General features: G+C 33.2%; 1 protein-coding gene and 1 long non-coding RNA gene across 2 annotated transcripts; both read left to right on the forward strand.

The window, feature by feature from the left end:
- On the forward strand, positions 7,200-8,446 carry LOC104792967. Its single transcript, XR_769143.2, has 2 exons — positions 7,200-7,377; positions 8,240-8,446. It is a non-coding gene; the product is annotated as an uncharacterized LOC104792967 (long non-coding RNA).
- On the forward strand, positions 8,511-10,128 carry LOC104792968 (transcription factor TCP2-like). The gene has a single exon (XM_010519238.1). It carries the CDS (start codon positions 8,615-8,617, stop codon positions 9,869-9,871), a length of 1,257 nt encoding a protein of 418 aa, XP_010517540.1. The 5' UTR covers positions 8,511-8,614; the 3' UTR covers positions 9,872-10,128.

Here is a 14,135-nt window from a genome sequence, read left to right on the forward strand (position 1 = left end):
TAAACAACCAATTGTCACAAAAACATAAGATATCTATTGTATTGTTGTGTCAATAACCTTTACACTTATAACTTGTTTATCATAATAGGAAGCAAAGAAACATAAGCATATGCACGCTCAGTTGCTTTATAAATTGAACAGAAACTATTTAATCAAAAAACAAAAACAAAATAATATAGAAAATGATAACTCATACAGGTTCTGGAATACTTTCAGAAATCATTGTCTTATTTAAAAATAATTCATCCCTTCATGCTCTTAAAATTATACTAAGAAAATTGAGACCACCCTGAAAATTAGCATATGTTATAATCTCTGTATAAAAAAGTTTAAACTTATGATCTTAAATTAGGAGATGACTCCTTAGGCTTCTCCAGCTATGTTTACTGTAAAACCTACATAAACACATTGTAGTTGTTAGTTTATTTAAATAAAATCTAACAAAGAACAAATAATTATAAATAAAAAGAGAGACATAGATTAAACAGAACATGTTAACATGCATATAACAATCTGGAAAAAAGGATTTAACAAAGAACACAAGAAGCTAATAGGTTTGGGTTGTTTGAAAAAAAAAAAAAAGGTTTTAGTTTTAGCGTAATATAGATTTGAAAGTTTTTGTTGAATTGAAAATTATTTAGATTACTGCAATATTTATACAATAAAAGAAGTCGTTTAAAATATAAGTCGCTAAGATTTGGTAAGTTGCTAAGATTTTGTAAATTAGAATATTCCAAAATCGTGTAGATTATGTTGACTTTCCAAAATTTTGGTATAAATTATCAAATACGTTTTTCTTATTAACCGCATATATATTTTTTGTAGTAGAGATTGAATTTTTCTAATATTAGCAAAATAATTGTAATGTTATAAGGAAAGAAATAAAGTATGATGTGCTAATTACGTGGGTTGATTTTCTTTTCTTTAAGTGTAGTACTTAATTTAGGTGGATAGATTTGTTTAGATTTAATGGCATATACAAACGAATATTGTGTTACCATATTTGTTATTTCCGATTTTTATGTGTTTCACTTAATTGCATCATTGTTTATAGTAGGTATTAATATTAGTAGTGAACTGTTCGATATTGTGTCATGAATTTTCGAGATTCATTTAGATTTAGTTGCCGAAGATATTGCATTTGGGTTATCTCACTTAATTGCATCCGATTTGGTTCGGCTATCAATATGTTTGGTCATAGAGATTATCAATCTGTTTGGATACAGGATTTATATATTTTTATTCTGTTTTCAATAGCATTTCATGTAATAATATCTTAATATATGTCTACTTATTAAAAATGCTTCCCTTTTAATAGTATAGATTCCACAATTTCTTTTTTTTCATCTGCTTTAATCATAGTTTTGAACCTCGATGGAAACATGACTTTGAAATCACTTAAACTATGATATAACATGTATTATATTAGATAAATTGATGCAAACAAAATGTATGGGTGTATGTTGTGGTCCTTCCATGATTGTCTGAAAGATGAATAACTAATAAAAATCAAGTTTAGTTCATAGACTAGTATGAATCGATTTACATGTAATAGGGTAACAATAAATTAATTAGAGTTAGTCTAATAATGGAAAGGTATATACCTCTGTGTGGACCTATCTTTCAAATCACAGTTAGGGTTTATTCCATATAGAGCATATAGAGACGCTTAATGGACAAAATTAATCATGAGTCATGACCCACTAGATTCATTAATGGTCCATTAAAAAAGGACATCAACTTCACTTATATTTTAATGTGCTCTCTTAAGTCTTAATCAACACACTTGACCCAATAGTTTAAGGAAATCCCTTATAATAATTACTTCCTTCTCTGATTTTTTCTCTTCTTATGTTTGCACAGTAATCAAATCTTTTAACTAAAATCAGTTGAACTATCAACTATGGTACGGTTATGTCTTTTTAATCCGTTCGAATTAATTTCGTTTTAAAGCTTTTTTTGGTTTTTTGATTATTCAGTATTTTCTTCTTTGCGGGTTATATAAGTTTCATACTGATGACCATGAAAAATATATAGCGTGGAAACTTAGTTAACTACGTTTTGTGGAATCCTTATTGTAATTATTATAATATGTTATGTTATTCCAATGGCTGAAAGGTTGACCACTTGACCCACAAATTATAATAGGTCGTTCCCGAAACCTAAAAAGCTTAAGGCCTTAAAATTTACTGTTAACTAATTTACTAGTATTATGAAGTCTAAGGTTTTAGAGCTTAACAGTGACTTAGCAAGGGAAAATATATAAAGAAATTAAAATAATTTTGCATAATTTGCTTTTAGGCATGGCTATTTCAAGTCGTATCCCAAATAAACTAACTACAATTTACAAACACATCCACACAAAAAAAAAAAAAAAAAGGTCAATTCATTGATTATGTTCATCGATCCAGATATATCATACGAAGTCTTCTTCATTTGTCTTTTTTTTGTGAACATTAGAAGTCTTTTATCATTTTAAAATAATTATATATAACTGTATATACATATTAAATTAAGAGAAGCGTGTAAACGCAAGTCTTCGTATAACATTATTTGTACGCGTTCATTTGGTACTGAGAACTTTTAAAGTTTAAACATAAAAAGACAAATTACCTAAATATATAGTACTAGAAGAAAAATTCGGTTTTAAAAGTTATTATATAAATTTTTAGTACGGAAAAAATGATAATATATGATATACTGTGTTTAGCCATCTCCAAATGGTTTTAGCACAATATAAAAATAATAGATATATTTCGAAATGGTATGATTTGTTTTATTATTTTTTTTGGAGAAAAAAAATTGGGTTAGATCCACCGCGAGGGTGGAGAACCTTAACCGGATGTGTTCAAAGACCCGAAGGTCAAATCCCGTCTCTCCTTTCTACGAACACGGTATGATTTGTTTATTTAATCGTCCATTTTTCAAGTTAAATATAATTTTGTATACTGAAGCCAAGGACTATTTATATGTATATATACATATTATATTTTGAACTAAAGTGAAATAAATAATTAGATAACAAAACAAAAATAAAAATAGTTATGTATTTTTTTGGGTAGTGCAACGCGCTACAGTAAGGTATGTCTACATAGTTGCAATGACCAGTAGATAGTACATAGTAGCAATGTCCAGAAAATAGTACATGTGCAATAAAAGGCTGTTTATAAAATCATAACATCACATCACGAACTGTGGTCAAAACAGTACCACTACAATACGAATCTAGTAAAGATTCAGATCCATGCATTTTATTTTCATTTTCTAAATTCTTTTTTGATAGTTTGTTTAAAATAAATTTTATACTTTAATATATTATTCAACGCATGATATATATATTTTATATGCCTGCCGATATTAGCGGTTAAATTTTATAGTGTTTATTTAACAAATTAAACGGCACTTACATATCATGAGTACTCTATCTTAAACCTTGTAGTAATCTTAAATTAACATGTAAGTTTCAGCATAAACAAAACTTTGAATGGGGAAATTGTACACTAATCATATTTAAAATTTTTGATGTAATTGAGACAGGACTGAAAGATACGGATTTAAAAATTGTACACTAATCCCATTGGGCATTATATTTTATTAATTGAATACCCTTTAACAAAAAATTTAGCTAGAAAGCGAGAGAGAAAGTCAAGCGAGTGTGATACACGCGCGGCGATTTTTTCTCTCCCACCGTTTCTTCTTCTTCTGACCACAACCGCGTGCTCCGATCTGGGTCTTCCGTCAATTCCGGTGACTGCGAGGACCCTTCGACCCATGGTTCTTCACTCGCGACTCTTTGCATGTTACCGGCGAAGCTGATGGACGGAATCAAGGGAGCAGTGGAGAGGAGAAGAATCCGCGAGACGCCGATGGCAAGAGCTCTGCCGGAGGAGTTGCTACGCGGAGTGGAAGAGGGAGATTCACGGCGACGAACGAGAGAAGAAGGCAGATAGATCGGAGGATTGGAGATCTTGGAGGCTTCGCGGGATCGGTTACGATAGGGGAGGTAGTCTCCGATCCGGCGAAGCTAAACCACCGTCGAAGGCCCGCTTATCTACTCCCTGCTGCCTCTCTCTCTCACGACTGAGCGTGAAAACCTCCTCGATAAAAGGCAGATCGGATCTCTTCCTCCTTTCCAAAACGGCTCTACGGTGGCAGGACGGCAAACGGATCTTGGATCATCGTCTCTGTTCGGCTACCGTCGTCCAGGCTCACCGGAGGTCCTGTTCCGGCTGAGTATCCGCAAGTATGGGCGGCGGCTGCAAACGAGTTTTTCATTCTGCAGATTAGGGTTTCATGGTTCCCGGTTAAGTTCGGTTTGTGAACCCAGCCGGTTTTGTTTCCATCGGTTTAGCTTTGGTTAACTGTAAATTAGTTGGACCCTAGGAATTTATGTATATGGGCCTACTCCGGAAATAGCCCATTGGGCATTATATTCTATTAATTGAATACCCTTTAACAAAAAACAAAAAAAAATACGGATCATGAGAAAGGCTTGGGGTCGAGACTCAAAATGTAGAACCTTTTGTATTACTAACACTGTAAAATGAACATGTACTTTATTATTTAAATTTAGTAGTTACTTATTCCTAAAAAAATCATATGTTACGAGCAAAATATGCATGGTTATAAGCATTTTGATACACAGTATCAACTGGTAAGTACATAATTAACATTTTCCTAACTAACAAATAGCATGATACTATTACTATAGATGTAAAAAGAAGACATGATCAGTATGAATAACTTATTAAATATATGAACATTCAAATTTAATATATTATAGTAAAATCGAAATACGTCATTATAATTAACAAATTTAATAATGTTAACAAACAACATTACGAACCAGGTCCAAAGTTTTAGAAATTTTAGTTGTGTATTAGCAGAAAATTAAAAACTTAAGCAAGAAAAAGAAAAAATAGAGAGTAAGCAGAAATTTGGGTGACCAAGAAGCAGACACGTGCAGTGGTCTGGTAAAGGTAACAGTGATCGAGAAGTCAGCAAGTGTCCGTTAAGACAGCGACACGTGCTCTCGAGCCCGTCGTGAACCACTTGCATCTCATATATCTCCTTTTTTCATCATTAATCCTTAATTATCTATTATTAAATTCCTAAAACCACATTTAACTAAACTAAAAGCATATTAAAGTTAATCAAATGTGGTGTAATCCCACCACTTGACAAAGATGACACAAAAAAATATCTAGGTTATAAAAATTGCTCGAATGCAAAACAGTTGTTTAGTTCTTAAATTAATAATAACCTCTACCTGTTTTTTCCATGAAATTCGAAGTGATGTGATGTGGGTTTCGTATAATATAAGGTATATTAACATGGGTTTTGGATTCTTGATCAATATGAATTTTAATATGGGTTTTGGATTCTTGATTAATATGGGTTTGCACACAAAAGGATCAATACGTATATGATTAGTTAGGAGGAAAAAGAAATATAGAAAGATTTAATAAAGTAAGAAAATAGTTTTCATGCTGTCTTTGAATACCATTTCCTCCGTAAATTTGGTCATTTCTACTTTAAAATACTTTGTTTAGTTTTAGATATATGCTTGGATTCTGTGCATTAACTTTGATGATTGCATTGCATTGTCTCCAAAATAACATTTGTTTTTTTAAATGTGATTTAGGTTAAGTTAAACTTATGGTTGTACAATATATGTTGGAGTTGGTTTTCTATTTATCAAATACGATTCCCACATGTGAATTAAACTTCGCTGCAAATACAAAATAGCAAGATAAAAAAAATCCATATAATTTAACAATAATAAAAAGTGTACAGATTACCGAATTCCTCTAATCTGATCGACCGTATGTCACATAATTTTTGTCATTTTAACAAAATTTTGAATACCTTATGATTATAATAGTTTTGAAGAATCTAAATTCAAGATAGAATTAATCAAACCAAACAAACATTATAGGATTATAACATGTTTTGAAAAATCATAAATTGCATAACTGATAAATTGACAAAAAAAAATACATAAATTTATTTAAAGAATAGTTTTAATTTCTTTCAACATTTATAATTAAGTTGTAATAGATTACTGGAAAGAAACAATTAATATTGTTATGATGGTAAGAAAACAATAATTAGATAATAAATAATTTGAATATATAATATGATTATATGATTAGGATTGTATATTTATTTTCATATATTAGGTTTCTCATGATCGAATAACATATATAAATATGATGTAGATAATTGTTATAATTTTTTTACAACAAAATAGTTCATCAAATTAAGCTAAAGTTTTTTTTACAACAAAGTAGTTTTATCAAAAAATCTAGGGAAGAGTGGTTCTCCATCGGTTGTTCGTACTTTGTTTAACTAGTTTAATGAGTCCATCATCACACTAAGTCATCGTCTAGTGGTTGTCTGAACGATTTGTGGACATTGATGTGTGTAGATCAGAGAGAGCAAGAAAGATATTGCTTAAAAAAAAGAGGGAGTAATTCATAATTACTCAGCCAGCAATAATATCACTTAATTATCAACCAGATTTTTCTTAAAAATAAGAAATAAATAAAATTTTCAAAAAAAAGTAGTTAAGCTAAATATGAACGGTTTTTCTCGAGAACCAAACCATGGTAAATAAGCGCTTACATGGAGAAAAAAATCTTGTGATTGTATTTTAAGAAAATATACATGTAAAATGAATTTAAATAGAAGGATGTGTGTATAGAGAATATTCGTTCTATGAAAATAAAAATCATGAAAATCAAAAGCCCATAATATATTACATACATTGGGTATGAGATAATATGGAATTTTTTTTTTCATGTTGAAGAATTTGATATGTGTCTGACATTTCTATAGCATTAATATGTACATTTTTTATATATATAAAAAAACATCAAAGAATGTAACATTTCTTGTGGTTTTAATGCCAAAACGAAAAATTGTTCTGCTTATAAAACAATCAAATTGAATTCACTGAATTTTTTTTAAAGTTTAAACATTTTTCCTCTTTATCAACTGAAATGTTTTTTTTTGAAAAAAAAAAAAAACTGAATTCAAATTTTAAATCATAAAAATACAACATACTAGTAAAGATGATAAAATTAAAATTCAGATATTTTGTAGAGGACCATGGCAGTTCCAGTGAAAAAGTCATGTAGTAAGGGGCAAAAAAGGGAAACAAAAGATCAAAGACAGGTTTATGCCCCCAAAACCAATATATCTCTCTCTCCCATCTGATCATCACTCCTTTAAAATCACCATCAAAGAAATTCCAATTTTCTCGGATTTTTATTTTTTTTTTGTGTTTCTTACAAATCCCTAAAACCCTACGTACTAGTCCCTTCCTCTCCTAATTAACTCAACTCACACAGCTCAAGAAGCTCCTCTGTTTCTGTAAGTCTCAAATTCTCCTCTCTTTACACTCTCCTCTAATTTTTTAAATTTTCCTGTAAACCAATCTTTTTCACATAAAGAACCTCTCAATTTTAAGTTTTTATTCTTAATTCTTCAATTTTGATTGGCAAAAAACTCAATTCTAGATCTACGATTTTTGATTCCCTGATGAGAGTTTCTAATCCAGTAGAGAAAAATCTAAAAGTATGTATGTTTGTTCCTTTGAATTTGGTTTCTTGTATATAAATCAAAGACAAGAGCTTGACACCTGTTTCATCCAGAGTCCAACGATCTCTGCTACATAGAATCCACAAACAGCAATAATGATTCCTTTATAAAGATTATATTTAAATCTCCTTGTTGGTAACTAAGAAACCAACTCTCTCTCTCTCTCTCTCTCTTTTCATAATTAGAAACCACCAAATCTTTATTTAGAGTAGAAAAGTTTTAAAAATATAAACACCATTGAAATACTCATTTTATTGTCTTCTTATCTTTTAAAGTCCCTCCCTCCATTGATAATCGCTTCAGCCGAAAGCTATATAGAGTCTTAATTAATAATATAGCTTCTGATTCTTCATTTAATTAAGATGGTTTAAACTTTAAACTCTTGGTGTAGCTGTTGTTGTTGTTATGTCAGATCTAAAATGAGTAGAGAATAAATTCGAATCAGAATAACTGATAATCTTAAATATGTATATATATGTGATATGAAAAGAAAAGAAAAAAGTTAGATAAGGATGTAACATGTATATATTTATTAGTATATATCTAAAGATTTGTTGTTATGAGAGACTGTTGTTGTTTCTTTGTTTTTGTTTCATCGGTTTTAATTGTAGGCTTGTGGTTGATATCATTTCAGAGACAGTGCTTTTGATGACCTCTGCCAACTACAACAACAACAGCAGCTGCTGCTTCAGACAGAGCTTTGTATCTACTGACTTTTGATGGTGAAATATCAAAAACCCTAAATTAATTTACACTTTTTAAAATTTTTATTTTGGGTTTTTCCTCTGAGGGTTTTCATCATCAATGCTTACAACAAAGTACAGTGTGTAAAACCAAAACCAAACCCAAAAAAAAAAAAAAGACTGGGTCAGTTTTTTTTTCTTTCTCCTTTCTTCTTTAAATCCCCAAAGCCAACCCACAAAAAAAAAAAAAACCCTAAAGTTTAGATTTTTAAAATTTGGGGGAAAAAAAAACCCTAAAGGTTAGTGATGAGATTGTTGGTGAGGAGATGTTGCGGAAGCTCAGAGATGATGATGAGATGATTGGAGATCTAATGAAGAGTAATAACAACAATGGCGACGTGGTTGATAACAACAACAACAACGGAAACAACAACCGGTTAAGCCGGTGGCATCACAATTCATCCCGGATAATTAGGGTTTCTCGAGCTTCCGGTGGTAAAGATCGGCACAGCAAAGTCTTAACCTCAAAAGGTCCACGTGACCGGCGTGTCCGGTTATCAGTCTCCACCGCTCTTCAATTCTACGATCTTCAAGATCGGTTAGGTTACGATCAGCCGAGCAAAGCTGTTGAATGGTTGATCAAAGCTGCTGAAGACTCAATCTCCGAGCTTCCTTCACTCAACAACGCTAATTTCCCGACAGATGACGACGAGAATCAGAATCATCAGAACCAGACATTAACTACAACAACGGTTGCTGCTGGGGGGACGAATTCGTTGTCTAAATCGGCTTGTAGTAGTAATTCAGACACGAGCAAGAACTCATCTGGATTGTCTTTGTCGAGATCGGAGCTAAGGGATAAAGCTAGAGAGAGAGCGAGAGAGAGAACAGCTAAAGAGACGAAAGAGAGATCATCAGATCATCATCATCATCAAAGCCACACTACTACTTCGTTTACCGATTTGTTAAATTCCGGTTCAGATCCGGTTAACTCAAACCGGCAATGGATGGCTCAAGCTCCTTCTGCTTCGTCTCCCATGGAGTATTTTACTTCGGGTTTGATTCTCGGGTCGGGTCAACAGACCCATTTCCCGATTTCAACAAATTCTCATCCTTTCTCGTCAATCTCCGATCATCACCATCACCATCAACATCATCATCCGCATCAAGAGTTTTCGTTTGTTCCCGACCATTTGATATCTCCGGCAGGATCTAACGGCGGAGCATTCAATCTTGATTTCAACATGTCGACACCCTCCGGCGCCGGAGCTGCCGTATCCGCCAGTTCAGGTGGTGGGTTCAGTGGTTTCAACAGGGGGACCCTTCAGTCCAATTCAACAACAAGTAATCATCAGCATCAGCATCAGCATCAGCAGCAGTCGTTTCTGGCTAATCTACAAAGGTTTCCAACATCATCAGAAGGTGGTGGAGGAGGTCCACAGTTCTTGTTCGGTGCACTGCCTGCAGAGAATCACCACCACAACCACAATCACAATCAGAACAACAACAACCACCAGTTTCAGCTTTACTATGAAAATGGATGCAGGAACTCATCAGACCATAAGGGTAAAGGCAAGAACTGATGATTCTTACTGCATCTTTTGGGTTATTTTTTCTCAGATCTTCATTTTAATTGTATGCTTATTTTCGGTTTATTTAAACAAATGTTAATCTTCTGATTATCATTGTTAATGTGTTTTAAATTTGTTTAGGGTTTTGTTTTGTGCTAGTTTTGATGGGTCTTTGGAAATCATTTTAGCATTTGGGTTTGTAATGTTGTATTTTGTGATAATAGCATTTTGTTTGTGGTTTTGTAATTCAATTTTTAGTGTTTTTTTTTTTGGCATGAAACTGTTATTATTATTATTATTGTTTCTTTAGTTAATTGTTGCTATAGTACTATGATATACTGTTTCTTGGTATGCATGAACAAGGGTAGGTCAAGGCAATAGGGTGATCCTTTTAAGGATACTAGATTGAATCAAATCAAATCAAATAGTATCAGAGGAAAGTAAATACAGAAAATTTAAGTGAAGAGACAAGAAACTTTGAAAAATAAATTGCTACTGTATATACATTACACATATTGATTGATAAGTGAAGAAATAAATAATTATGAGCCTGAAAAATTTGGGGGTAAGGTATGGCCATAATGCGTTGAAGAGAGTGAAAATTAAAATGATTTGTCTCCTGTTATGCTCTATGTTTGGTTCCCTTCTTCCTTAGCATCTCTCTTCTCTTTTCTTTCTGTCTCTCTCTCTATATGTATTTGTTTTATAATCTAATGTACTTATGATTATATCTACCTCATTTGACAGCTGTTGTCTTCAACAATGGCTATTCCCAAATTTTCATGATCTGTTTACATTATTTTAAGTTTTTTTAACTTTTTGCTTTCATGGGCTACTTGATCCTTCTGCACCCACATGGCTAACCCATCTTTTAGGGTACTAGACAAAGTCTTATTTAATTCATTCTTTTTAGTTCTTTACATTAGAAAGCTTTCAACTTTTGTGTGGTTTTGGAATTTAGAGTAAAATTGTTTAACTTGTGATTCATGTGTTTTGAGGCTTAGGCATCTTCAAGTAATTTTCCAAAAGTGAGAAAGATAACAATATCCTAAAAACTTGAGACTGAAAGAAACTTTATTTTGGCATGGAACATATTAGAAACAAATAGACATTAGAAAAATATATTGTAAATACCACATGATATTTGTTGGAGATACTTTATAGTATAAAATTTGTATCAACTTATTAGTGCAAGTGTTAGGAATTCGCTTCACTCATAAGTTAGTGTCAAGATATTAATTGGTGTTTCAAGTTCCAATGTATGATTATATCGTCTGTGTTCATCGCGCACACTTATTGAGTTGATAAATCTTCTCTGCACCTTATGATGAATGAAAAGAGTCAAATGGTCCATCCATATTATTTATTATAACGATTTGTAAGTTTTATCACATTTATAATGATTTAAAAGATTGATAACAAAAGAAACAAACTTTATTTTGGTGGGTCATTGATCAGATCGACTTCGATTTTTCACTAGACATGACTTTATTTTATGGGTTATTACTGTAGACTTTACATAGTTGTTGTAGCCTTATAGGTAAGGGAGTAACTGAGTAAGGGACCATTTCCTTTTTGTTCATCAACTGCATACTAGTAAGATTATGGGATTTCGCCATAGGATTCTGTTTCCTGTTTTCACCTCACGTGAAGTTTAAAACTGGTGATATACCTAAACCCTAAAACCTGATAATTTAGAACATTGGCCCATATCTAAGCGATACACACCTAATTACTTTTCTTAGAATAGTTATTGTAATCAGTTTTTGTAGATTCCGTAAGAAAAGCCCAATATAAAACACTGTTTTGAAAATTTATAGACCCATTTGAGGTTTTCTTTTTTTACACATGAGTTTATTTATAGTGATCTAACAGAGTTGCATATGTAGTTTCTTTTCACTGAGTCATTGTGTTTTTTTTTTTAGCTCAATATCAACTATTCATTAACCAAGTTAATACATTCAAATCAAAGATACTTAACATTCCCCTCCAAAAAATTGGACCTAATGCGGACATCCAAATCAAATCGACTCATTGCATTTGGTTCAATTCTTTAGAGGGGAATGTTAAGTACCTTTGATGTGGATGTATTAACTTGATTAATGAATAGTTGATGTTGAGCCAAAAAAAAAAAAAAAAACACAATGACTCCCTGAGAAGTCCATGATTAATGTCAACAAAAAGAAAAGAGAAGTCCATGATTTTGTTATTTTCGAAAATAAAATCCCTTTGGTTGTACCTTTATTCAATCAGATTTATTCATGAATATAATAAAACTGATTAAGAGAGGAAGGTAATGTTTATCTATCTTTTTTTTTATATAATAGATGATGCTATGTTTATTAAAATTAAAGCAAATAAAATTGGGGTTATTGTTCGTATGGGCCTTTGTGGCACCAAAACTTTCAAAAACTGGCTTTCTGTCCGTGCTTGCGGAATGAGGGCTTTTTTGTATGCAAATTGACGGTTTTGCCCTCACTTAAAATGGGCGGGATGTCGTCCCTTCAAAACCGATTACTGTGCCGGCGATTAGATGTCTTTCGCACTGTTATGAAATTCTGTGGCTGGTAAGTGAAGATGTCGATTGTGGGGACAGTGGATTAGGTTAACGCTACCAAACCCTGAGGATATATATCTGTATTTGGGTTGCCGTGGACAATTGTGGTGAAGTTAAAAAAACAAAGGAAAAAGTAAACGGATCTGAGTAAAACTGCGTTATTAACCGTCTGATAGAGAGAGGCATCTATGAGCGATGAAGTAAGTTGAATAATATTTAATCTCTTCTTGCGAATGTAGTTAGTTTGTTATGATTTCGGTTGTGATGGTTCTGTTTTCGTTAGTGTGGGGCGTATGTGTTGTTGTTGTTGTTCGTATGAAGTGGAACCGGGTCATGTCTAGGTATTGTTGGTTTCAGAACGAGGTGGATTGTATGAGTTGATGGCGATAGTTTTTGGTTTTTGTTAGTGAACAACTTATGTGTTCTGGTTTTCATGTCGTTAGTTATTTGTAGTTATGAAACCAACTTAAACCTCCTTAACATCGATTTGTTCCCGTTGTGTCTGTGTAGGTGGAAGATAGACCCCTTGTGGTCGTTGTGGTAGCAGGGAGTTGGGAAATTTCTAATGCTGGAGTATGGGATTTTGTGCTTGCAAAGGAATGCTATGCAAGGACCGTGACTATGCGTATGTCCATGAGTTATGAAGAGTTGGTCTCACATGTTACTGATGAGTTTGAGCTGGCAGGACTTAACTTACAGCCAAAATTGAGTTATTGTCTTCCATGTCAGCTTTCAATCTTCTCCGTCAACAGAAGGCCTCCACTTATCATTACCAGCAGAATGGGTGTTTCAAACTTTATAAATGTTCGGAGGACTTACATTCACTTAAATCTCTTGTTGTCGTTGGACGTTTCACATGATCCAGGAAATGGTTGCAGTATCCTCAGGAAGGTTTGTGTGAGTAGTGGAGATGGTGGCACTAGTGGGCAGGATTGTGGCGACGCAAATAATTCTCAGCAAGACATTGAGAGAATTCGGCTATGTAGCATACATCTGCAGATGATGGGAGCAAGTAGTTCAAATACTTGTTCTTTGCACTCGGTGCAAGCATTGCAGGAATAAAGTATTGCAGGAAGGTTATACTTGTTGATGGTACAACTATCAAATCGAAGTTCAAAGGGGTCCTCATAGCGGCGAGCATGCAGGATGCAAACTTTCAAGTTTACCCCATAGCATTTGGGGTTGTCGACTCTGAGAATGAACTAGCATGGACTTGGTTTTTTAGGCAGCTTAGTTTGCTTGTACCAGATGCTCCTGACTTGGTAATTGTTTCTGATCGACACAGGGCTATCTATGCTGGAATAGCTCAGGTTTACCAAGAGGCTTTTCATGGCACCTGCGCAGTTCACATAGAGCGGAATGTCAGATATTTTTCTGGGAAAGGGCTATCAGCATTAGTTGAAAAAGCTGCACGGGCCTTCAACGCTGGTGATTTCAAGGAGTCGTTTGATGAAATCGTTGTCAGAAGCACCCGGTGTGCTGAGTATCTGAATGGAATCCCACTTCCACATTGGACTCAAGCTTTCTGTACTGCAAAGCACTATAACATCATGAGCAGNTTATATAATAGATGATGCTATGTTTATTAAAATTAAAGCAAATAAAATTGGGGTTATTGTTCGTATGGGCCTTTGTGGCACCAAAACTTTCAAAAACTGGCTTTCTGTCCGTGCTTGCGGAATGAGGGCTTTTTTGTATGCAAATTGACGGTTTTGCCCT

Source organism: Camelina sativa, chromosome 6 (assembly GCF_000633955.1).
Source record: "Camelina sativa cultivar DH55 chromosome 6, Cs, whole genome shotgun sequence".
Classification (NCBI taxonomy): domain Eukaryota; kingdom Viridiplantae; phylum Streptophyta; class Magnoliopsida; order Brassicales; family Brassicaceae; genus Camelina; species Camelina sativa.